This window comes from Elephas maximus, chromosome 4 (assembly GCF_024166365.1).
Source record: "Elephas maximus indicus isolate mEleMax1 chromosome 4, mEleMax1 primary haplotype, whole genome shotgun sequence".
NCBI classification, from domain to species: Eukaryota; Metazoa; Chordata; class Mammalia; order Proboscidea; family Elephantidae; genus Elephas; species Elephas maximus.
In genome coordinates, this window is record NC_064822.1 from 73,081,893 (window position 1) to 73,107,717 (window position 25,825).

The 25,825-nt window shown below is 36.1% G+C and overlaps 1 protein-coding gene across 7 annotated transcripts in view; it reads left to right on the forward strand.

Moving 5' to 3' along the window:
- Positions 1 to 25,825, forward strand: part of ATF7IP (activating transcription factor 7 interacting protein) — a 120,139-nt gene that overhangs the window by 84,561 nt on the left and 9,753 nt on the right. For all 7 annotated transcript variants that reach the window (XM_049882528.1, XM_049882527.1, XM_049882525.1 and 4 more), the window contains exons 7-12: positions 1,075 to 1,148; positions 2,021 to 2,109; positions 4,925 to 5,563; positions 9,739 to 9,803; positions 15,323 to 15,401; positions 16,829 to 16,984. In XM_049882528.1, the coding sequence (XP_049738485.1) occupies positions 1,075 to 1,148; positions 2,021 to 2,109; positions 4,925 to 5,563; positions 9,739 to 9,803; positions 15,323 to 15,401; positions 16,829 to 16,984 (1,102 nt within the window). The remainder of the gene's footprint in view (positions 1 to 1,074; positions 1,149 to 2,020; positions 2,110 to 4,924; positions 5,564 to 9,738; positions 9,804 to 15,322; positions 15,402 to 16,828; positions 16,985 to 25,825) is intronic.

A 25,825-nucleotide genomic window follows, 5' to 3' on the forward strand; every position in this document is an offset into this window, starting at 1 on the left:
AAGGTACAAATAATAACAATATGTAACTATCAGAATTCCATTTTTTATATTCTCTGTTTTTTGGAGGGAGAGGCTGAAGGAAGTTGATACTTAGAATTGTGACATTTTTGTATAAAATTATTTATGTCACATATAATAATAATATGAAACCATTGCTGTCGAGTCAATTCTGAGTCATAGCAACCCTATAGAACAGAGTAAAATTGCCCCAAAGGGTTTCTAAGGAGCGGCTGGTAGATTTGAACTGCCGACCTTTTGGATAGCAGCTGAATGCTTAACTACCACACCACCAGGGCTCCTTATGTCACATAGTGGTGGGTACTTATTTTTTAAAGCAAAAATCTTAAAAATAATTTCGATTTGAAAGTCTTGATTTGTGACTTAGGATACCACTTATTTTAATTACTGATGGGGAGTGGGTTTCAAGGAATAAATATCTGTCTTGCTTGTTGTACTTCTGGTGCTAATAGGATACCTGCTATGCCTGCTGTAAGAAACCCTGGTGCTGCAGTGCTCGGCTGCTAACTGAAAGGTCTGTGGTTGGGACCCACCAGCTGCTCTGTGGAGGAAAGGCCTGGCCATCTGATTCCATAAAGATTACAGCCTAGGAAACCCTATGGGGCAGTTCTACTCTGTCCTATAGGTTCACTGTGAGTTGGAATCTACTCAGTGGCCTATAGCAGAAGCAATGTCTGCTGTATCATAGGCATCTGTTAGATATTTATTAAATGAATGAGTCCAGTTATTCTTTAGATTCATATCGTTAATGTTTATTGACCCCTTATAGCATGTCAGCCATTTTCACTTTATTTACTCTTCACAAGAACACTGAGGCATAGAAATTATTACGTTTACCTTTCAAATGATAATAATTATCCTAAATAGATTAAGTGACTTGTTTAAGATACTACAACTAACAAGTGACAATATTAAAATCCAAATTCTTAACTAGTAATCTTTTACACTGTCTTAGAGCAGTAACAGATCATATATTGACAAAGCATTTAAAGTTCTTTTTTTTAAAGTTCACCTGTATATTGTATAAGTTTTATTTTACCTTGATATTTTTTTCAGAATCCACCAAACCCACCTGTATCGCCAGGAAAGCCTGGAAATGATATCAATAGTAATAATAATGTGCCCTACAGGTGAGAATTGTAAATAGTATATTTGTCCAGTTTTAAAATAACAACAAGGTTCTGATTTTAGTTTATAGAAAAACCATAGAATGTAAGCCTATGTGTTTATGTAGAGATGAATATTAAGTGTACTGGATTAAATTATATTTTCTTCTGCTTTGTTATAAGTGTTCCACTGTATTACTGTTGCTAATTATAAGGCTTTTCTTGGTCAATGCAGATTTCTTTAACCACTTGTGGTAAATAAAGTATCCTTTCAAGTAATTCCGAAATGCTTTGGTTGGGGATGAGAAAGACTTCTCTCTGTAGTTGTTGGGACCTACATTCGGTCATCAGGTAAAAGTACTGAGGACATTAGAATATGAGAGGAAAACTCTTCTCTAAAGCTATAAAATAGCCATTGCCTTCGAGTTGATTCCAACTCATAGGGACCCTATAGGACAGAGTAGAACTGCCCCATAGAGTTTCCAGGGAGGACTGGTAGATTTGAGCTGCCACCCTCTTGGTTAGTAGTCATGCTCTTAACCGCTGCACCACCAGGGCTCACTAATAGACCCCAGTATTAACAAGGCCCTGGTGGTGCAGTGGTTAAGTGTTCGGCTGCTAACCAAGAGGCTGGCGCTTCAAATCCACCAGCTGCTCCTTGGGGCAGTTCTGCTCTGTTTTGTAGGGTCATTTTGAGTTAGAATCGACTTGATAGCAATGGGTATAGTAAGAAGGCTCTGTGCCAGCTATGTCTAAGTGCAGTCACTTGTAGTTTAGTGCTGTAAAACACAAGTCTGTCTACCCTTTTCTATGGGCCGTTGGTTTCTCTATATATAAATTGGTATCCTCCATAATGGCATGTCCGTTGACAATTTATGTGAATATTAATTTCATAGAAATGCAGGCACAGTGAGACAGATGCTGGAGTCCAAAAGAAATGTAAGCGAGAGTGCACTGCCATCCTTTCAAACCCCGGTGAATACAGGTAACATTCTCTTAACACCAAAATACCTTTTCTTAGGAATTGAAGTTTTTTGTTTTCTTTTTGTACAATCTTTTAAGTTTGAAATGACTAAAAAATTAGGCACACTGGTCCAAAATAGAGATCTGATTTCAAAATTTAAAAAATTCAGGATCACAGTTAAGAGTGTGTAAAAATCTAGAAAACCAAATCTTTTATGTCAGACAAACACTTTGGTCTTCTGAAGGCTTTATGCGCTTAAAAATTAAGAACTGTAGAGAGCTTTTGTTTATTTGAGGTATATCAATCGATACGTACTATAATAGAAAAAAAAAATGCCATTGAGTTGCTTCAGGCTCATGACAGCCCTCCATGTGTTGCAGAGTAGAATAGCGCTCCCTAGCGTTTTTAAGCTGTGACCTTTCAGAAGCAGGTCACCAGGTCTTTCTCCCGAGGCACCTCTGGGTGGGTTTAAACTGCCAGCCTTTAGTTAATAGTCAAGCACTTAACCGTGGGTGCTATTCAGGGATTCCTAAGTAAAAATATCTCCTAGTAGAAATTAAAACTGATGAACTTTAAAAATATTTATTCATTTAAAAATACTACTAATAAGCCCATTATGTGTAACACAAATAACATTTTTAATGAAAGATCTGTTCCAGAACAAAACATCAGTGAAAAGAGTGTTATTATTTTATATTTTTACAAATCTCTTTCATGTCTGTCTTAAAGATATTAAGACAGCTGAAGTCAGCTGGATTCTCGTATCTACGCCTGCATTCAATATGTTGTTTTTGTTGAAGTATTTGAAGGACATTCAGCCTTACACTGAATATATAGTTGGAAAAGGGAGGAGTGTTTTACTAGCCCTTTTAAATAATTGTGGGTAATCTTTGAAACTGACAAGTATATTTTATTAAAAGTTAGTTGAAAAGTTGAATCTGAAACCATACCGATAAACTTTTCTAATTCATTTACATTAAAATCCATTTATCCGTCTTGTACTTTGGAGGGATCTATTGCTAATTTCATTCATTGATCATTTGGGATATACTAGTTCACTGAGTTGTGCAAGTCTTCCATATGTTGATACATTCCATGAATAAATATAAAAACAAATTGCACCTGTTAATTTCATCATCAGTTCTCCTTAGAAAAATCTTCACAAATTTGGGAAGTTGCCATTGTCACAGTGGCAAATACAAACTTCCCCCCAAATTCTAATTTTTGTTTTAAAGCTCAGATTTAATGTTGCCAGTAAATACTGCATAGGGTTGTTTTCTTGGAAGTTACTGCCTTACATGGTTTATTTTCAAGAAAAGATCTGCCATGTACTCAAACGTGAATAACCATAGTATGTTTTTAAGTTGTTCTTTCAAAGAAAAATGGCATTCTGTGAAAAAGGCTGCTGGTCCAGGTTACAGCTCAGACACCGAGCAAGCCACCCTACTTAGCCATGCAGCAGTAATGCATGTATACTTTCTGTTTTCTTCACACAGAATATTAAGATCTGTATTCAAGGGTTGAGATTTAATGATATTAATAGTTTTACGGCTCATCAAGGGCATTCTTTCTGTTTGTTTGCTTAAGATGCTTTGATTGTTTTTTACTGTGAATGTATGATGGTAAAGAATACAGTTATAGTTTGGCACTACTACCTTGGTTTTTCCTTCTAGGGTACCAGAAATTTTATCATTATTGTTTTTGTTCTATCAGTGCAAATGTCCACACAGTGAAAAAGTCGAATAATGTCTTATTATTGTTACAAAAATAGTTTTGACATTGCAGACTCCCCGAAAGGGTTTCAAGAACCCCCAAATATCTTATGGACTGCACTTTGAGAGTTGCTGCTCTCGTGTGCTTGTAATTTCTGAATGACGAGAAATCAAACGAGAGAGAAACTTGGTCATCTATTATAAACCTATTCAAATGAAACGCATACAAGTAGTTGAATCAAAATCACTATACAACCAGTGACCAGCATTTTGCTTTTCTCTGCTCTTTTTTGTATGCTCCCTCATTGCTTAATTCATTATCCATCTTCACTAAGTGCTTTTTCCCCATCATATAGTATCAGTAGAGGGAGCCTTTCCTTATTAGTTTCTCTCCCAAGGAATTCATTAACACTTGATCCACAGATAAAGGTTTTTCATAGTCGTTATATAATGGCCAGATTTACCTGTCACTCATTAATGGTGAGAACTTTTTGTATATTTACTGTTTGCGTTTATATACTGTAGGCACTCTAAAAAAACAAACAAAAAGCAAACCAGTTGCCATCGAGTCAGTTCTGACTCACAATGATGGTATAGGACAGAATAGAACTGCCCCATGAAATTTCCAAGGAGTGGCTGGTGGATTCAAACTGCTGACCTTTCAGTTTGCAGCCCAGCTCTTAATGACTATGCCACCAGGTTTCCATAGGTGTTCTAAGTCATATGTAATGTTTTTAGAGTAGTTTCAATTATATATATATATATATATGTATGTATGTATGTATGTATGTATGTATGTATGTATTTTTTTTACACTTATTTATTAGTTTGTTGTATTTTTTGTTTTTCCAGTTCTGAAGTAATTATAGTAATTTTCAGAGATTGTTTTGCTAGTGAGGTAGCAGTCATCCACACTAATCATAAATCATGTGCTATTTCTATATTGTACCAAACACACAACAAAGTGCTTATAAAAATTTAGTTCTGAGAACTTACAGAATTGAATCTGGAAGTAATTTCATTATCAAAGATTTTATGGTATCTAGTATAATGTGCTAAATTTGCATGCGGTATATTCTCCTAGCTGATGCATTTAAACTGAGACTTCTCTTTTCTTTCTGTAGCAACTTCAGCCAGTCTTATCACTCCTCCAACTGTTGTCAGTAGTCAACCTAAATTGCAGACTCCAGCAACCTCAGGTTCTCTGACAGCAACATCAGTTCTTCCTGCACCCAACACAGCTACAGTAGTTGCTACTACTCAGGTGCCTAGTGGAAATCCTCAAACTACAATCTCTTTACAACCTTTGCCAGTGATTTTGCATGTACCTGTTGCTGTATCCTCCCAGCCTCAGCTTCTACAGAGCCATCCGGGGACTTTAGTGACCAATCAACCTTCTGGCAACGTTGAATTTATTTCTGTGCAAAGCCCACCTACAGTGAGTGGTCTTACCAAAAATCCAGTATCTTTGCCATCCTTGCCAAACCCCACTAAACCAAACAATGTTCCTTCTGTGCCCAGTCCTAGTATTCAAAGGAACTCTCCTGCCAGTGCTGCACCATTAGGAACAACACTTGCTGTACAGGCTGTTCCAACAGCACACTCTATTGTACAAGCCACAAGGACTTCTTTACCTACAGTTGGCCCATCAGGACTCTATAATCCATCAAATAATCGAGGTCCTATACAGATGAAAATTCCAATTTCTGCTTTTAGTACTTCATCTCCTGCAGAACAGAGCAGCACTACTACCCCAAGAATTGGTAAGTTAGTATGTATGTTTAATAATAGAAATGTAAGCATATAAATGCCTTTAGATGATTGAACTTTTTGGGGGAGGGAATGGCTAGTGTTATTTGAAGAGCAGAGTAAATAGAATTTCCTTATGTTTAATAATTCTTTAGATACCTAAGAGAAATGATAATGTTTAAATGGGATAGGGAGAGTGTATTTTGAATGAGAGGTTAGTATTTGTATTTTATCTTTTAGTAGTTTTCCTAATTTGGGTGAATTTTCCAAGAATATCTGAATAGAACAATTATTTTTAAAGTATCTAATTGACTTAGTATATGCTTGCAAGAGAAAAATGCAACTCTTTGTATGTTCATCGCTCACATCTTCCAAATTTAAACAGTTTAAAAATAGATTCTTCCCCCTCTAATTTACTACAGAACGATTGCTTCTATTATTTATTTTTCTTTATGATATGTGATTATGTTTGTATTTACTTAGAGGTATTGCAAAAAGGAGAACTTAATTTTACCTGAATTTAAACTCAGTAAAACTATGCTATGTCTTCTTGATCCTGAAAGCATACGTTCTGTACACATTCCTTAGCTTGCCTCTTCTTCATTTCTGACTTCACATTTACTCTTAACTATGTTTGGAAAGACAGGCAAGAATGGGTAGACATCACATGTAACTATAGTATCTGTCTTACTGATAAAGTGACTATGAAATTTAAGAAACAGATTCTGAAGTACAAAATTACTTTTATAAGTGAGATATTCAAGCGGTTTTATTTGTCACATAGCCTTTAGTATTGTACTTACCCTCTAAATGTGTTCTCTTTTTATAAAGATTGTATTTCACAGTTGCTGAGGGAGTTAGTGAGTTGCAGATCAAAATTAATATTGAGCAGAAGCTGAATATCATTGTCATGCAATGAACATCTGTGATATAAGAGCCTGACATTTTATCTAAAAATGCAATTGTTACTAATATTAGTACATATAATTTAAATGTTTGATGTAGTGCAGGAATAGTGTTTCTTAGCATTGTGTGCCACCACAGTATTCCTTAGACATTATTATTCATGTTTCCAGTATTAAAACAAACAATATTAAAACAAATGCTTTTAACTGAGATTAGTGGACAAGCAAGATTCTTTTGTGGTACTTCCTTTTTCTCTAATTCTTTTTTTTTCCTTATTATTCATATTCCCAGATGAGATATATTCCCTTTTATAGAACTTTCCTTGAAAGATCATGGCTTGCAAAAAACTAAATTAGGGTTTTTTCTTGTGTTTAATTTTATCAATATGGTCTTCCCAGTGTTACCTAGCTGATGTACCTTTTCTTAATTAGTCATAATAAATGTCAACCTTTTTCTGTGTGTATTTAATTATTTGACTGTTCATAATTGTTTTTGTATATGAAATTAATATTTTTCATGATCATTATCTAGTACGACATTTTACTTCTGTGATAGTATACATTTATATGGAAACTTACAAAAGTTTATATTTTAACATACTTATTTAACGTGAGTGTGTGTGTACACAAATGTATTAAAGAGACTTTTCCTTCCTAATTCTGTTAAGAATACTTACCTGCATTTACCGTGTTGGAAAGTGAATTATTAATATTAACAATAAATCTGAATGACAAGCTTTGCATGTTCATACAGTTGATTAGAATGAGATCCTGTGAGATCATATGTGTTTTGATCATGCATAATTTTAGGGGTACCAGAAATGAGGTTAGCATAGGCATTGGTTTGTTTGGGCTTCCCAAAACGTAAGCTGAAGCCAAATAGTCAAATTTGGCTGTACATGAAGGTGAAAGCCAAACTTCAGTATATCCTTCATGTGATAAATTAATTAGGCTATGTAATTAAAACTTTGAAGTCTTCTACTTTATAGGCTTTAGTTACTTAATGAGAATGTATGCTGATATAATTAGACTGTATGCATTTGTATATATTTTATTATAATTCAGTGTATCCATATAGATAAAGTTAGTTTTTTCTGATGATAGTAAAGTAAAAATCTCCTAGAGGTAGCTTAGAAATTTGGGGCTCAAATTATGGCTGAATTCATTTATTCATCAAATATGGAATGCCTGTGTTGTTCTGAGGTCCTGCAGGCACACAAAACTATATAAAATAGTCCCTATGCTCACTGAATTCACAATCAAATAGGGAACTTGGCCGTTACATAAGTAACTATAAATGTGATGAGAGTTAAGATATGCTTCTGGTTGTGAGAGGATATGGGAGGTCTGGGAACGTTTGAGAAAATCAATGAAAGAACGAGGGAAATAAAACCAAACCTGTTACCTCGGAGTCAGTTCTGACTCAGGGCAACCCCATGTGTTACAGTGTAGGGTTTTCTTGCCTGTAACTTTTACAGAAGCAGATCACAAGGCCTTTCATCTGTAGCACCACTGGGGTAGCTTTGAACTGCCAACCTTTAGGTCAGTAGACGAGTGCTAACTACTCGCACCACCCAGGGACCTGTGCGGGAATAAGGGAGGTATTAAAGGTATTTTGTTGGAGTGACATAACATGAGCACTAGCTGCAGTGTGGACAGTTGTTTTGGAGGGGATTAGAATGGAGGTAAGGCGATCAGTCAGGAGGCTCCTGTAGTCATCTAGATCAGAGATGGTGGTGTGTAAAAGACTTGAAAGTTATTCAGGAGGTACAATTGACAGTACTTGGTAATTTATTGATAAAAGATTAGGTGGGTAAGGGAGGTGGAGAAATTAAAGATGACTCAGATTCTAAGACCTTGTTAAATGCTGTAGGAAGAACAGATTTTGGAGGAGAGTTATGTATAATTCATGTCCAATGTCCCCTCTCAGATTTTGCTAAGTATCTTTTATTCTAAGAGTATAAAAAAAGTGTAGTTTAAAAAAAAAATAAAACTATTGCTCTATCAACCATAGTTTCATTTGAATTTCTTCAAGGGCAGAATTAAACTAGTGAGGAATTTGCCCTCTATTTGTGTTCCTACAGTAATTATCCAGCACCTCTTAAGGGACACTATCAACTGGCATTCCTGTAATGTCATCAGTGTATCTTAATACTGTGGCATGTAGGTTCAGTAACCTAGAATTAGTTTTATATTAAGTACATAGTCTATGAGATTTCATAGTCTAAAACATGCTAGTTTGTAATAAATGAAGTAATTTTAAGGTGATTTTTAAAAGTAAATAATATATTAATATGTTTTTCCTACAAAAAGAATAATTCAGAAGGGTAGGGAGAAATTACAAGGGCATCATTTTTTACATCCCTATCCTGGAATAACCTTTATTAATACATTGATGTTTATCCTAACTGATTTTTTTTTAAGTACAGATTTGTGTATGTACATGTGAAAATATATAGTTTTATTTCTTTTTTTTAATTAATAGCTTACGTGTATTCTGAAGATTTGCAAATGAAAGATATGCCATATCTTTAAAGGAGGTGTTATTCCCAGAAAGCGACATTAGAAAACCTGATTAACTTAATTCACCACATTACCAAAGATGAAAAGCTTAAATGATCACCTCAATAGATGTCAAAGACATTTGACAGAATTTAATACCTTCTCCTTTCTTTCCTCAGTTAGAAATTGGGGTTAAACATACTTGATTTATTTTTATGCTGTCCTGGAAGTAATTTTTATACATTTTCCCTAGGAAATTAATACAAGTTAATTGAAAAATGAATAAAGAAAAGAAAGATCATCTGTGATTGAACTACCCAGATTATGTGTGTGTATTTTCTCTGAATCACTGTGTACATTTCTACTGTTTTCAACTATTTTTTTTTTTACTGAATTTATTACAAACATTTTTGCCCTGTCATTAATTATTCTTCTCTAAAAGTGTACATGGTTTCAAGGAATTATATTTTACCATTCCCTCATGTTAGAACATTCAAGCTTTCTACGACTTACGTAATTTCCCTGAGCTATTCTTTAGCATAGAATTAGAATTGCTGTATCAGTGAATTTGTGAAGTTCTTGAAAATCTGTGTTATAGATTTGCCCTTCTGAAAGATATTTAGCAATGATCTAGGAAAGTGTCTGTATATATGTGTTACATGTTGGCAGACAAAATTAGTTGTAGAAAATTAAATGAATTTTGTATATAAAGCAGCCTAACTTTTTACATTTTGTGTTTTTATAAATGGCTCTGATTTTTTTTTTTTTTTTAACCCCCTCAGAAAACCAGACAAACAAAACAACAGATACTTCTGTTAATAAGAAAGCAGCTGATAGTACATCACAGGTAAGATTTTCTCTTTTACTTCAAGGTAAAATTCTAATTACAGTCCATAGGAAAATGAATTTCCATCAGTATTCTTTCGTATGATGAAAAGTATTCTAAATCTGTTTTTTATAGCTGTCCACATATTTTCTAAGAATTTCTTTGTGGCATTTCAAAGAACTCTTTGCTTGACGATTCTCTTAAGAGGTAATTTATTGTATTAACTAACTGCTTGGGTTATTCAATTGAAATGTCATTTGCCTTCCTGTAGTATAAAAATTCAGTTTATGTGGAAGCTTAAGGGGCAGTGAGTTTGTTTTAATGGTGGTGGAATAATTTGAGAAAGGATAGCGTGAATGGGTGTATAACTTGAAGAATGTAATCATTGTGAACTGAATTGTACGTGTAGAAATTGTTGAATTAGTGTATGTTTTGTGGTGTATATTTTGACCCAAAAAATGATTCAGTCTCTATAAAGAAAGCATATGTAGTTCTCCAAGCCCATCTTTTTTGGAGGGTCTCACAGGCTTATCACCTTCATACACCATTTTATTTTCTTCAGAGCTGATCAGAAATATCTTTCGAGGAAGAAAGTCTTGGTCTTTCTGATAGTTCATTAGCAGTTTGCTAGTACTTTCTCATTTTAAATCTTGTAAACCACCTAGTAGTAGAATAGCTACTTCTTTCATGTATTAACCTTGTTCTTCCTCGTTCTGCTGTGTTGCTTTGTTGTTGTGTTCTTAGTTATCATCAAGTCTTTTCTGACTCATATTCCTTTAAGTGTAATAAATTTATAGTGAAGCAATTAGCTTGTTGGTAGTTTTTATTTCTTTTTTAAAGGCACTCCTGTATTATCCCTGGAAAAACAAAAAGTATTGAGTATGTCAGATAGGAATAAATGCCATGAATTCTAAAACATTGGGGCATAATGATCTTTAATTATGACTGTTTTCCTTTGAGATAAACTTTGACCAAAGATAGATATATACCGAGGTTTACAAATCAAATTAAAGGTATTTAAAAAAAATATTTCTTACAGATCTTAGCAGTATTTGTATGTAATAAGAAAGGTTAAAGTTGTGATTTTTCCAAGGATGTCTTGCGGACTCTAGCTATGCTTTCAATTAAAATTATATGAAGTACTTTCTAGAAGTCATGTGGTATAAGAAATGTGAATTCAGTGATGTTCAAGTGACATTTGTAGGAAGTCTAGGTGTACTTTATAAGTAAACCTGAAACTAAACAAAGAATTTACGTCTTTAATTTCCTCGGTGAATTTTTTGGACAGGTTAAGTAACACTTTCAGAACAAGAAAATGATGTTGTAATGGCTCAATTTCAGCATTTTGTAAATTGCTTCTAGGGCTCTGCTGTCTAATATGGTAGTCACTAGCTACATGTGGCTATTTAAATGCAAATTCAGCCACAGTTATAAGTTAGTCAATTTCTTTCTTTTAATTTTGTGTTTGCTTTGCTTCATAAGTTTTGATGCTCTACTATTAGGTACATATTTATGTGTAATTGTTATCTCTTCTTGATATATTGACCCTTTTATCATTATAAAGGAGTCCCTGAGTATCACAAACGGTTAAGCGCTTGACTACTAATTGAAAGGTTGGCGGTTCGAATTCTCCTGGAGACATCTCAGAAGACAGGCCTGGCGATCTGCTTCCGAAAGATCACAGGCTTGAAAGCCCTATGGAGCAGTTCTACTCTGCACACAAGAGGTCGCCATGAGTCTGAATCAACTCTACGGCAACCAACAACAGCAACAACAGCCATTACAAAGCTTCCCTCTTTGCCTTTTGTCTGGTATTAACATAGCCACAGCACCTTTTTTATGCTTAATGCTTGCATGTTATATCATTTTTCTTTGTGACTTTGTATTTAAAGTATGTATCTTGGAGACAAACTGTAGTTATTTTTTTAATTTCTTACTTTGTTGTGCCATATTACAATCCCTACATTTTTATAGTAGTAGTCTGTAGTTAATATAATTATTGATATGGTTGTATTTAGGTAATGAGGTCTGCTGTTCTATTATTTTTTATTTGTCTCATCTGTTCCTTGTCTCTTTGTACCTTCTTTATGTTGTGTGAATTTTTTCAAAGCATTCTTATTCCTCTTTTGGCTTTCTAATTATAAGTGGTTCATTTTTTTAAAATCAGTTCTTTTAGGGTTTATGGTTTGAGTTCAGATCTTAAAGTTATACCGATATAACCCAAACCAAACCCATTGCTGTTGAGTCGATTCCAACTCTTAATGACCCTTATAGGGCAGAGTAAAACTGCCCCATAGGGTTTCCAAGGCTGTACTCTTTACAGAAGCAAACTTCTACATCTTTCTCCTGCCACATCTTTGTTCCATGGAGTGGCTCGTGGATTTGAACCACTTACCTTTCAGTTAGCAGATAAGCGTTTTAACTGCTGTGCCCCGAACCAACCAAACCCATTGCTGTCAAGTCGATTCTGAACTCATAGCAACCCTGTAGGACAGAGTAGAACTGCCCCATATGGTTTCCAAGGAGCAGCTGGTGGATTCAAACTGCTGACCTTTTGGTTAGTAGCCATAGCTCTTAACCACTTCACCACCAGGGCTCCTTAAAGCACCATATGCTCTTTTAAAGAAATTAAGAAAAGGAGAGATATATAGTCTATCATATTTATCCTCATATTTACGTTTTATGGCCCTCTTCATTCCTTCCTATAAATTTCCCTTCAAACTGAAGAATTTCCTTAAGCTCTTCTCACAGTGTAGATCTGCTAGTGATGAGTTTTCTCATCTTTTAATATCCAAAAATATATTTTGTATCTGTTGCCTAGGAGAGCTTCACTGGGTTTAGAATTCTTAGTTTATGGTTTTTAAAATTATTATTCAGCATTTTGAATAAGTTGTTCCAGTGTTTTCCTGCTTTCATAGTTTCTAATCGGTAGTCAGCTGATAATGCTTGGCCCTCTGTAACGTCTTTTTTTCTGGTCACTTTAAAGATTTTCTGATCCTCTTTGGCTTTCAGCAGATTGATTATGATATGTATAGGAGTGAACTTCTTTGTGTTTACCCTACTTGAGTCTCATTGAGCTTCTTGGGTTTATAAATTAATGTTTTTCTCCAAGCAATTTTGATAAAAAATTTTGGGCCATTATTTCTTTAAATAACTTTTTGACCCCTTTCTCTCCTTACTTAGAAAAATGTAGCCTTTTTTTTTTTTTTAACCAAATTTGGGAAGGTTTTGGTCATTATTTCTTTAAATAATTTTTTCCACCTCTTTCTCTCATTTAGAGTGTCCAAATACACACATGTTGCACTATTTCTTGCTGTCTCTTAGGTATCTTAGGCTTTCATAGTTTTTTTCTGTTTGTTAGACTGGGAAATTCCTATTGATCTAGCTTCAATTTCCCTGTCTTTTTTTTTTTAGCTTCTGCCACCGGCAAGCTACTCTTGAGCCTTCCTACTAATTTTTCACTTTAGTAATCACACTTGTCAGCACCGAAGCTTCTATTTTTGTTTTTCAATTTCCATTTCTCTTTTAATAGGTCCTATTTGTTCATTCATTAATATTATGTTTTCCTTTAATTTTTTGGACATAAATAGCTGCTTAGAAGTCTTTGCCAGATGAAACATCTGGATCCACTCAGACAGTTGCTAAGTTGGGTCCCACGTTATTGGTCTTTGCATGTTTGTCTAGTAATTTTTCATTGAAACCTAGACATTGTAGATACTTTGTTACAGTGAGTAGATCCTGTTATTTTTTTTAGGAAGTGTTGGGAATTTTTAGTTTGGAATTTTACAGATTTGTAGTGTTGGGAACTTTTAGTTATGGCTCATACAAATTTGTGTTGTTTGTAAATAAGTCACTATCTGTGAAATCATCATAGAATGATTTAAAATTACAAGATTTAGAATTGCATCATTATATTGGGATTGGGCCTGAGTTTTACAAAGTCAAGAAATTAATTAATTTTGCAAAAGTTGAGTTTGCAGATGAAAACTGATCTGTTGAATTGATATCAGCGTATCATAGAATAAATTATACCCAGAAAACCTGGTGCCATTGAGTAGATTCTGACTCAGAGTAGAACTGCCCCCTGTGGTTCCCAAGGCTGTACTCTTTACAGAAGCAGACTGCCATATCTTTATCCCATGGATCGACTGGTGGGTTCAAACTGCCAGCTTTTCAGTTAGCAGCCAAAGGCCTAACCTCTGTGCCACCAGGGCTCCTTAGAATAAATTATAATTACCATTTATCAAGCAAATACTATGTACCAGGCCTCGTGTTAAGCACTTTATGTAAATTATATGGATTAATCTCCAGAATAGCTTCCATATTCAAAATTTTGGAAATTGAAGAAATTGTCAGTTTAAATTCACATAGCTAATAAATATTGGAGCTAGAAGATGACTCTGTCTTTCTGATTACAAAGTCCACACTTTTAAAGTCTGTTGTACTGCCTTCCTTTTTTGTTGCTATTATGTGGTTTTTAAAGGTTGTTTTTTTTTTAAGATTATGTTTCTAATGACTTTACACAGTGGGTTGACTTTGGCCAAATTGGATATCCAGTTAATAGTATAGCATCCTGTATTTTACCTTACTGTGTTAGTTAAGTTGTACTGCTATAACACAAATACAAGTGGGTGCATTTAATGAACAGAAATTTATTTTCTTACACTGCTGGCTAAAAGTCCAAATCAGGGTCTCAGCTGTATTCATTCATTAGCCCAGGCATTTTTTGGTCCCTTGACGTTCTTTGGCTTGCTAGACAATCTTCACGTGGTGTCTCTCTTCCTCTGTGTGTGTCTTTCTCTTTTTGTCTATTCTGGTCTTTTTATAACTCAGAAGTTATTAGGCTTAGGGCCCACCCTAAAATGGTATGGCCTCATTAGTACAACAAAAGAAAAACCCTATTTTCAAACTGGTTCACATCTGCAGGTATAGGGCCATAAATTCAACACATGTTTTGGAGAAAAGAATTCAATTCATAACAAATATACCGTATCATTTTTTAGTTAAAAAAAATTTAGATTTTTTTAAGTAACCTAATACTAGCTCCTTGGAAACTCTATGGAGCAGTTCTACTCTGTCCTGTAGGGCCGCTATGAGTCAGAATCGACTCGACGGCAACGGGTTTTTTGGGGTAATACTAGCTTTAAAGATTGCCTTTGATGTTTTGGTGGATTAACACTGGTAACTTAGATTAGAATTGGTCAACATTTTAAATGTTGGAAAATAAGTGAGCTTTGTGTCCAAATACTTATAACTCTAAAGCATTTAACCACTTTTAATAGCTCTATGGAGCTGGTAGGCTTATTTTAAGAACTTGTAGAATTTCTTTTGAAAGTATTTGAAAATTATTCTTGCATGGAAGATGTTTAACTCATGAATATCCTGGGGCATTTATTTAAGCAAACTCTGTTTCTTCAGGTAAAAGCCATTTGTGAGTCCAGATTGAACCAGCCTGTTCATTATCCTTGTATCTCCTCCCTGTTACTTCATTTTCCCTTTATATCTGCCAGTTTGCAAATTGTAAGAGCTTTATTTTTCAGACTGGGAAAGCCATAGCCAGTGATTCAGGCGGTGTCATTGATCTCACAATGGATGATGAAGAGAGTGGAACTTTACAAGGTACTAAAATAGTAATTGTACTAAAGAATGCTTTGATACCATTTTTGTTTTTTCTCTTAATAAGGCATAATATTTTATGAAGACAGTCTCTACAACATTATACTGGGTGTATTTGTATCACTTTTGAAATTAAATAATGCACACGGGCAGTGTTTCATTCTGTTGTACGTAGGGTCATTATGAGTAAGGACTGTCTTGATGGCACCTAACCACAACAATTATTATTACCTTAAAATCATTAAAGAATAACCTAAAGATTTAAAAAATCGTGTTTAGGGAATAAGATAGTTAAGTTGGTTTTAGAAAAACAAAATTAAGTAGCTTTGCAGTTAAATATATGACAGTAAAATCAATTTTGTATAAAACTGAAGTAACATTGGGAGATTTATATCTTTATTCATCAGGGTTGAACTTATACCAATATGATTATTCTTAAAAAGCTTCAGGTTATCTACATTGTTGTCACAGTTATAGACAGGCTGTGTGAATATAATGTAGCCCCAGGGGCAAAAATAAGTACAGGTCATTTTTGAGAGGGTGCAGATATAACTCTGGATAAGAAAGCAAAGTTTGTTTTAATGCTCATGACATCTCCCTTTCTAGTATCACTGCCTCATGTGATCACTTTCCATTGCCCCACCTTTAGTGAGGTGTATCTTAAATTCTCCCATTCTAGAGTGCATTGCTCTCCAGAAGTGTCAGTTGCTAAAGTCTTAAATTTCATGTCCATTTTAGTAAGAAATTTCATAACACTAAAAAATCAACAGGGGAAGAAAATCAGTGGGGCTTATTTTGGATAGAAGTACTTTTAGCTTATCCTTTATATTAGTGTATAGTGGTTTCCTATTTTTAAGAGCATTTTTATCTAAGATACAGACGTTTATTTTCTAGGGTATTGGAGACATTTTTTTGAGGTTACACATTCTCTGTTTTTTTAAAGAATGGATAATGAGAATAAGCAGCCATCTTGTGTTATCAGACAAAGGAGCCTAAACAACAGTAGGGTATTTGGAATTCAAGGTTACTGATGAAAAACTCATTAGTTTATAGGTATTTGCCTAGGAGAATGTCCTGATACATCTAGTTAAATATATAGATATATAGTCACATAGACAATGAAATTATTTTAGTTGACATGATACTGTATTAAACCCAGAGGTAGGATTTATCTATAAGAAATATAAAACTGAATTTTAGTAAATGTGAGTTAAGATTCTATGATAGGACCAACAAGTTACTTAAGCTCCCTGACTCAGTTTTCAAATTGACAAAAATGCACATAATTATAACAGAAAACAATTGTTCTCTTAAGAGGTAAATGTGATACCCGAGTGTCAAGCAGAAGTAAATTTCACACTAAAGAAAAAACCTGTATTTCTAGATTCTTTTTCTTTCAATAATCGTAGTGTCTCACTTTTAATTAACAGACCCTAAAAAACTAAATCACACGCCTGTATCAACCATTGGTCCTTCTCAGCCTGTGACTCGACCGTTACAACCCATACAGCCAGCACCCCCTCTTCAGCCATCAGGGGTGCCAACGAGTGGACCATCTCAGACAACAATACACTTACTACCTACAGGTAAATTTACCAAATCAGTGAGCTGAAACTTCAGTGTTGACTACAGAGAAACATGATTGAAATTGAATGGAAAGGTTATAAGAGATTATGCATAATTTCCATTGTTTTTACTTTTTTTTTATTATTCTGTAGATGAGGGTTTACAGAGCAAATCAGTTTCTCGTTAAACAGTTAATACACATACTGTTTTGTGACATTGGTTGCCAACCCCGTGACGTGTCAACACTCTCCCCTTCTTGACCTTGGGTTCCTCATTTCTATTCGTCTAGCTTTCCTGTCCCGTCCTCCCTTCTTGTCCTTGCCCCTGGGTTGGTGTGCCCATTTAGTCTTGTATATATGTTTGGTCTCTTATTATTGTTTGTTTTATGGCCTGTCTAATCTTTGGCTGAAGAGTGGACCTCAGGAGTGACTTTAGTATGAGTTAAAAAGGTGTCCGAGGGCTATACTCTTGGGGCTTCTCCAGTCTCTGTCAGACCAGTAAGTCTGGTATCTTTTTGTGAGTTTGAATTTGTCCTGCATTTTTCTCCAGCTCTGTCCAGGACCCTTTATTGTGGTCCCTGTCAGAGCAGACAGTGGTGGTAGGCGGGCACCATCTAGTTGTGCTGGACTCAGTCTGGTAGAGGCTGTGATAATTGTGGTCCATGAGTCCATTGGACTAAGTTTCTCTTGTGTCTTTGGTTTTCTTTATCGTCCCTTGCTCCAGACAGGGTCGGACCAGTGGAGTATCTTAGATGGCCGCTCACAAGCTTTTAAGACCCCGGACGCTACTCACCACAGTATGATGTAGAACATTTTCTTTATAAGCTGTTAGGCAATTGAACTAGGTGTTACCTGATCTCATTGTGATTTTGAAGACAATGTACATCTTTTGAGTGAAGAATAACTCAACTGACCCTCTAAACTAGCTGCACTGGTAGAAAGAATGATTATAAAGAAGACTTTTAAAGCTATTATGTCTGTGTTATCTGCCGCTGTAAACTGAGAAAATAAATGTAGTTTCTTTAGAAGGGATGGGTGTGAAGATTAATTCTGGGTATAATCAAGGAAGTGACTGATGACTCATTTTTAAATGAGTTCTAACTTCAACTAGTTTTAACTGGCTTAATACTACCATTAAAATGTATACACTTAATATTTTACTTGCCTACTGCTCAAGAAGGTGTAGATCAGAGATTTTAAGAATGTTTTCTATATCCTGTGTGCTTTTTTAAAGCCAGTTACGAATATTTGTTTTCTTGGTAAAGCAGTTTATTGCTTAAAGATTTTATCTTTAAGAAGCACTCTTCTCAATAAGGAGAATGTTGAGTTCACGTAGGATTTTACCCAGTGAAATCTTTCCTGAGGACACTAATTTGTAGGGATAAGGATATTTTCTATAGTTATTCACCAACCTGTGTATTTATTTATTTTTATAATTTATTTATTGTGTTTTAGGTGAAAGTTTACAAATCAAGTCAGTCTCTCGTACAAAAAGCCATACATACCCCACTGTGCACTCCCAGCTGTTTTCCCCTTAATGAGACAGCACATTCCTCCTTTCCACCCTGTATTCCCTGTGTCTATTCAACCAGCTCCTGTCCCCCTCTTCCTTCTCATCTCGCCACCAGACAGGAGTCACCCACGTAGTCTCATGTATCTACTTGAGCCACAAAGTTCACTCCTCACCAGCATCAGTGTCTGTCTTATAGTCCAGGGCAATCCCTGTCTGTATAGTCAGTTTCAGGAATCGTTCCAGTCTTGGCTATCAAAGGGTCTGGGGACCACGACTGTCAGGGTCCCTTCAGTCTCAGTCAGACCATTAAGCCTGGTTTTTTTTTACGAGAATTTGATATCTGCGCCCCACTGTTCTGCTCCATCAGGGATTCTCTGTTTTGTTCCCTGTCAGGGTGGTGATTGGTGATAGCCGGGCACCATCTAGTTCTGTGGACCTCAGGCTGATGGAGTCTCTGGTTTATGTGGCCCTTTCTGTCTCTTGGACTCGTACTTACCTTGTGTCTATGGTGTTCTTCATTCTCCTTTGCTCCAGGTGGGTCGAGACCAATTTATGCATCTTAGATGGCTGCTTGCTAGCACTTAAGACCCCAGACACCTCTCACCAAAGTGGAATGCAGAATGTTTTCATACTACATTTTGTTATGCCAGTTGACTTAGATGTCCCCTGAAACCGTGGTCCCCAGTCCCCCGTCCCTGCTGCTTTGGCCTTCGAAGCTTTTGGTTGTATTGAGGAAACTTCTTTGCTTTTGGTTTTAGTCTCATCGTACTCACTGTCCCTGTGTTATGTGTTGCCCTTTCCTTCACCTAAAAAAATTTTTGTCTACTATCTAGTTAGTGAATATTCCTCTTCCTCCCTCCCCACACTCGTAACCATCAAAGAATATTTTCCTCTGTGTTTAAATGTTATCTGGAGTTCTTACAATAGTGGCCTCATACGATATTTGTCCTTTTGCAGTTGACTAATTTAACTCAGCATAAAGCCTTCCAGATTCCTTCATGTTATGAAATGTTTCACAGATTCATTGTTGTTCTTGATCATTGCATAGTATTCCATTGTGTGAATATACCATAATTTATCCATTCATCTGTGGATGGGCACCTTGGTTGCTTCCAACTTTTTGCTGTTGTAAACAGTGCTGCAGTGAACATGGGTGTGCATATCATCTGTTCTTGTGAAGGCTCTTATTTCTTTAGGGTATGTTTTTTGGATTAATGCGAGCCTTGTTGGGGTGAGATGGAATCTCATTGTAGTTTTGATTTGCATTTCTCTAATAGCTAATGATTGTGAGCATTTTCTCATGTATCTGTTAGGAGCCTGAATGTCTTCTTTGGTAAACTGCCTGTTCATATCCTTTGCCCATTTTTTAATTGGGTTATTTGTCTTTTTGTTGTTGAGTTTTTGCCATATTACAGATTTTAGAGATCTGACACTGATCGGAAATGTCATAGCTAAAAAGTTTTTACAAATCCGTAGCTAATCTTTTTATGCTTTTGGTGGAGTCTTTGGATGAGCGTAGGAGTTTGACTTTTAGGAGCTCCCAGTTATATAATTTCTCTTCTGGTGTTTGGACAGTGTTAGTAATGTTTTGTATACTGTTTATGCCATGTATTAGGGCTCCTAGCCTTGTCCCTATTTTTACTTTGATGGTGTTTATCGTTTTAGATTCTATATTTCGGTCTTTGATCCATTTTGAGTTGGTTTTTGTTCATGGTGTGAGGTATGGGTCTTGTTTCATTTTTTTGCAGATGGGTACCAGTTATGCTAACATCATTTGTTGAAGAGACTGTCTTTTCCCCATTTAACTGACTTTGGGCCTTCGTCAGATATCAGCTGCCCATATGTGGATGGATTTATGTCTGGATTCTCAGTTCTATTCTGTTGGTCTATGTATCTATTGTACCAGTAGCAAGCTGTTTTGACTACTGTGGTGGTATAATAGGTTCTAAAATCACGTGGAGTGAGGCCTCCCACGTTGTTCTTTTTTCATTAACGCTTTACTTATCCAGGGCCTCTTTCCATGTGAAGTTGGTGATTTGTTTCTCCATCTCATTAAAAAATGTCACTGGTATTTGGATCGGGATTGCATTGTATCTGTAGATCACTTTGGGTAGAACAGACATTATTACAATGTTGAGTCTTCCTATCCATGAGCAAAGTATGTTTTTCCACTTATGTAGGTCTCTTTTCGTTTCTTGCAGTAGTGTCTTGTAGTTTTCTTTGTATAGATCTTTTACATCTCTGGTTAGATTTATTCCTAAGTATTTTATCTTCTTAGGGGCTATTGTAAGTGGTATTGATTTGGTGATTTCCTCTTCGGCAGTTCTCTTTGTTGGGATAGAGGAATCCTGATTTATCTACGTTTATCTTGTATCCTGATACTCTTCTAAACTCTTCTATTAGTTTTAGTCTTTTCTTGAGGATTCTTTAGGTTTTCTCTGTGTAAGATCATGTTGTGTGTAAACAGAGATACCTTTACTTCTTCTTTGACAATTAGGATGCCCTTTATTTCTTTATCTAGCCTAATAGCACTGGCTAGGACCTCCAACACAGTGTTGAGTAAGAGTGGTGATAAAGGGCATCCTTGTCTCGATCCCTTTCTCAATGGGAATGCTTTCAGCCTCTCTCCGTTTAGGATGATGTTGGCTGTTGGGTTTGTGTAAATGCCCTTTATAATGTTTAGGAATTTTCCTTCTGTTCCTATTTTGCTGAGAGTTTTTATCGTGAATGGCTGTTGGACTTTGTGAAATGCCTTTTCTGCATCAATTGATTAAATCATGTGGTTCTTGTTTTTTGTTTTATTTATGTGATAGATTATATTGATTTTCTAATGTTGAAGCATCCTTGCATACCTGGTATGAATCCCACTTGGCCATGGTGAATTTTTTGACATGTTGAATTCTGTTGGCTAGAATTTTCGTTGAGCATTTTTACGTCTAAGTTCATGAGGGATATCGGTCTGTAATTTTCTTTTTCTGTAGTGTTTTTACCTGGTTTTGGTGTCAGGGATATGCTGGCTTCATAGAATGAGATTGGGAGTAGTCTATCCTTTTCTGTGCTCTGAGATACTTGCAGCAGTAGTGATGTTAACTCTCCTCTGAAAGTTTGGTAGAATTCTGCAGTGCAACTGTCAGGGCCGGGGCTTTTCTTTGTTGGGAGTTTTTAGATTACTTTTTCAATCTCTTCTTTTGTTCACGGTTTATTTAGCTATTCTACCTGTTTGTGTTATTGTAGGTAGGTAATGTGTTCTAGAAATTTGTCCATTTCCTCTAGGTTTTCAAATTTGTTAGAGTACAGTTTTTCATAGTATTCTGTTAGCATTCTTTTAATTTCAGTTGGGTCCATTGGTTCTAATTCGGGTTATTTGCCTCGTCTCCTATTTTTCTTTTGTCAGACTTGCCAGTGGTTTATCCAGTTTGTTAATATTTTCAGAGAACCAGCATTTGGTCTTGTTAACTCTTTCAGTTGTTTTTCTGTTCTCTATTGCATTTAATTCTGCTCTGATTTTTATTATTTGCGTTCTTCCGGTGCCTGAGGGTTTCTTTTGTTGCTCTCTATTTGTTCGAGTTGATTTTGGCCCTTTCTCCTTTTTGTATGTGTTTATTTATTGATATAAATTGACTTCTGAGCACTCCTTTAGTTGTGTCCCAAAGGCTCTGATAGGAAGTCTTTTCATTTCCGTTGGATTCAGTGAATTTCTTTATTCCATCCTTTTATCTTGTTCTATAATCCAGTTGTTTTTAAGGAAAGTTTTGCTCAGTTTCCATGTGTTTGATTTCTTTTCCCTGATTTTTCTGTTATTGACTTCTAGTTTTATGGCTCTATGGTGAGAGAAGATACTTTGTAATATTTCTATGTTTTGGGTTCTGTTAAGGCTTGCTTTATGACCTAGTATATAGTCTGTTGTGAAGAATGTTCCGTGTGCATTGGAAAAGAAAATATACTTGGATGCTGTTGGTTGAAGTGTTCTGTATATGTCTGTGAGGCCAAGTTGGTTGATTGTGGCATTTAGCTCTTCGTGTCTTTATTGAGCTTCTTTTTGGATGTTCTGTCCTTCACTGAAAGTGGTGTGTTGAAGTCTCCTACTCTTACTGTGGAGCTGTCTGTGTTGCTTTTCAGTGCTGCTAGAGTTTGTTTTATGTATCTTGAAGCCCTGTCATTGGGTGCATAAATATGTAATATGGGAATATCTTCCTGGTATTATCTCTTTAATCATTATATAGTATCCTTCCTTATCGTTTTTGGTAGATTTAAATTTGAAGTCTGTTGCATCAGAAATTAGTATAGCGACTCTTGCTCTTTTTTGATTGTTGTTTGCTTGATGTATTTTTTTCCATCTTTTGAGTTTTAGTTTGTTTCTGTCTTTTAAGTCTAAGGTGTGTCTGTTATAGGCAGTATATAGACAGATCGTGTTTTTTTAATCCATTCTGCAACTCTCTGTCTCCTTATTGAGCATTTAGTTCATTTACATTCAGCATAATTATAGATAGGCATGAGTTTAGTGCTGTCATTTTATGTCTTTTTTTGTGTTGTTGACAGTTTCATTTTTCCACTTTTTTTTCTCGTGCTGAGTAGTTTTTGTTTATAAATTGTGTGTTCCTCTTTTTCATTGTTGTTGATTTTACTCTTTGTTTTTCTTGTATTTTGTTTAGGATTGTTAGTCTCCTGCGTGGTTGCCTTACTATTTACCCCTGTTCTTTAAAGTTTAAACCTAACTTGCATCCCCATATATCACCTTCATTTCCTCTCCATATGGAAGATCTATCACTACTTAATTTAGTCCTTCTTTATTGATTTAGTGTTGTCATCTTTTATATAATGACATCGCTGCATGGTTTCTGTTGAGTAGTCCAAGCTTATTCTTATTGATTGCCCTTTGTAGGTAACTTTTCACTTATCCTTGGCCACTCTTAAAATTTTCTCTTTATTTGGTTTTGTCAAGTTTGATTAGAATATGTTTTGGTGACTTTCATTTGGGATCTACCTTGTGTGGGGTTCAACGAGCATCTTGGATAGATATCCTTTCATCTTTCACTCCCTGTTCTGGTACTCCAATCACTCATAGGTTGTTATTCTTGATAGAGTCCCACATGATTCTTAGGGTTTCTTCATCTCTTAAAATTCTTTTATCTGATTTGTCTTCAGATATATTGTTGCCAAGTGTTTTATCTTCAATCTCGCTAATTCTAACTTCCAGCTCCTCAATTCTGTTCTGCTGACTTTTCTACTGAGTCATCTAATTCTGAAATTTTATTGTTAATCTCCTGAATTTCTGATTGCTCTCTATGGATTCTTGCAGCCTATTAAATTTTTTATTACATTCTTGAAAAATCTTCTTAATTTCCTTGACTGCTTTATCTCTGCACTCCTTGGCTTGTTCTGCCTTTTGCCTGATCTACTTCCTGATGTCTTGAAGAGTTCTGTATATTAACTTTTTGTATTCTACATCTGGTAATTCCAGGAATACATCTTCACCCAGCAGAGTCCTTGATTCTTTGTTTTGGGATTTTGTTGATGCAGTCATGGTCTCCTTTATGTGATTTGATATTGACTGTTGTCTCCGAGCCATCTATAAGTTATTGTATTAACTTATTTTATGTTTGTTCACTATGTCCTAGCTTTATGCTTTGTTTTGTTTTGATATACTCAAATAGGCTACTAGAGTCAGCTAACTTGATTACTGGAGCCTTTGAAGCAGTAATGTCCTGTTACCATATCGCTACAGCTGTTACCAGTTATATGAATCTAGGAGTCCATTCAGTATTTTTGTATGGATTCAGCTTCGGTGTTCCAGTAGGCAGTCTTCTAGTGTGTGGTGTATGCTCTCACCTACGATCCTAGAGGAGCAGTGGTGATTGTTGTATGCACAGGTTTCTGGTAGCAGCAGGTGGGGAGTCACACTCTGAGGATCAACTTTCCCCTGAATGTCTGTGAGGAAGGCATGTCCCTGTTCCCTAGAGCGCTCTACAGCTGTACCATAGGTATTCAGTGCTTTTAACTGTAAGGGCTGGTAGGCAACGCTTATCCTTGGAGCCGTGTTGGAGGTGGCTAGGTGGCATAGGTGGATCCTCCAGTCCTCAGGCCCCTGCTATGGGTAGGTGAAGGCCCTGTTTAATAGGCAGAGTGGTATCAGACGTCAAAAACTTGCCTCTCCATGCGCAGTTGAAACAGTTTCAGCCAGACCTCAGACAGATTCACCTTTGCAATATAACAGCTAGATCCTATCTGCTGTAGTGGGGTCACCTGGATCCATGCAGGCGTGAAGAGAAAGTCTGTGGACCACTTGTGCCTGAACTGGAGCCACTTCTTTTCTGAGTTTCCAGATTAGGGTAAGCAGCAGAGTATTTGTCCCCCATTTGTTAATTTGTTCCTTCTCCAAGGCCAGGGAAATGGCTCAGGAAGCACAGCAGGACCTATATGAGGCCCAGGGAAATCAAACTTGCTGGGGCAGAGGGGAGGAGCTATTAGATCTGCACAGTAAATTAGACAAAATCACTTATCTCGTGCCAAGTGCACTGTTTTATCTCAGATTCTGGAGGCACGTGTAGATTGTGTGTGCTGGCTCCATGGTTGCACCAGGGGGGTCAAGGTTACGGCACCTTACGTGCTTTCTTTCACTGAAGCAGCTGTGTACTAAACACCACTGCCAGCCCCAGTGCGGTCACGCCAGGGGGTCAGGGGTGCACCACTTCCCTTCCCTTCTGTCACTGAAGCAGCCACGTCCCGGAACACTACCACTAGCCCCACCACAGGGGAATAGGGGTGAAGCACTGCCATGGACTTGGCAACTCCTCGCTGTTTCTGCACCATCTCTCCCTCCCCCTGTCACTCAGTCTGAGTTCTTAACTTTGCCTTTGATGCTCAGGGTCCATAGCTTGTCATATATATAATCAATTCACTTGTTTTTTCGGGTCTTTGTTTTAAGAGGGACCACTGGAAGCGTCTGGCTACTCTGCCATCATGCCTCCGCCTCCCCAAACCATTGATTAACATAACATTAATTAATGTAATGTAACTTATTAATATGTTTACTAATTGTGTGGAGTTGTTGGATTTCAGAGCTCTAGATGCTTATCCAGAATTTCCTATCAGTTAAATTATATTTCACTTTATTGGCATTGCCAGTCAAAAGAATGGTGCTTATATGGCTTTATTTCTAGTGTAGAGGTGTTACTGTTGATTCTTGTATTTAAATGCTATTGTTCTATCTAAATGGCAATTATCAAGTTCAGCCATTTAAAAAAAAAAAATGGTTGCTGTCCAGTTGATATCTACTCATGGCAACCCCATATGTTTCCGTAGAATTGCGTTCCGTAGGATTTTCAATGGCTGTGATCTTTCAGAAGTAG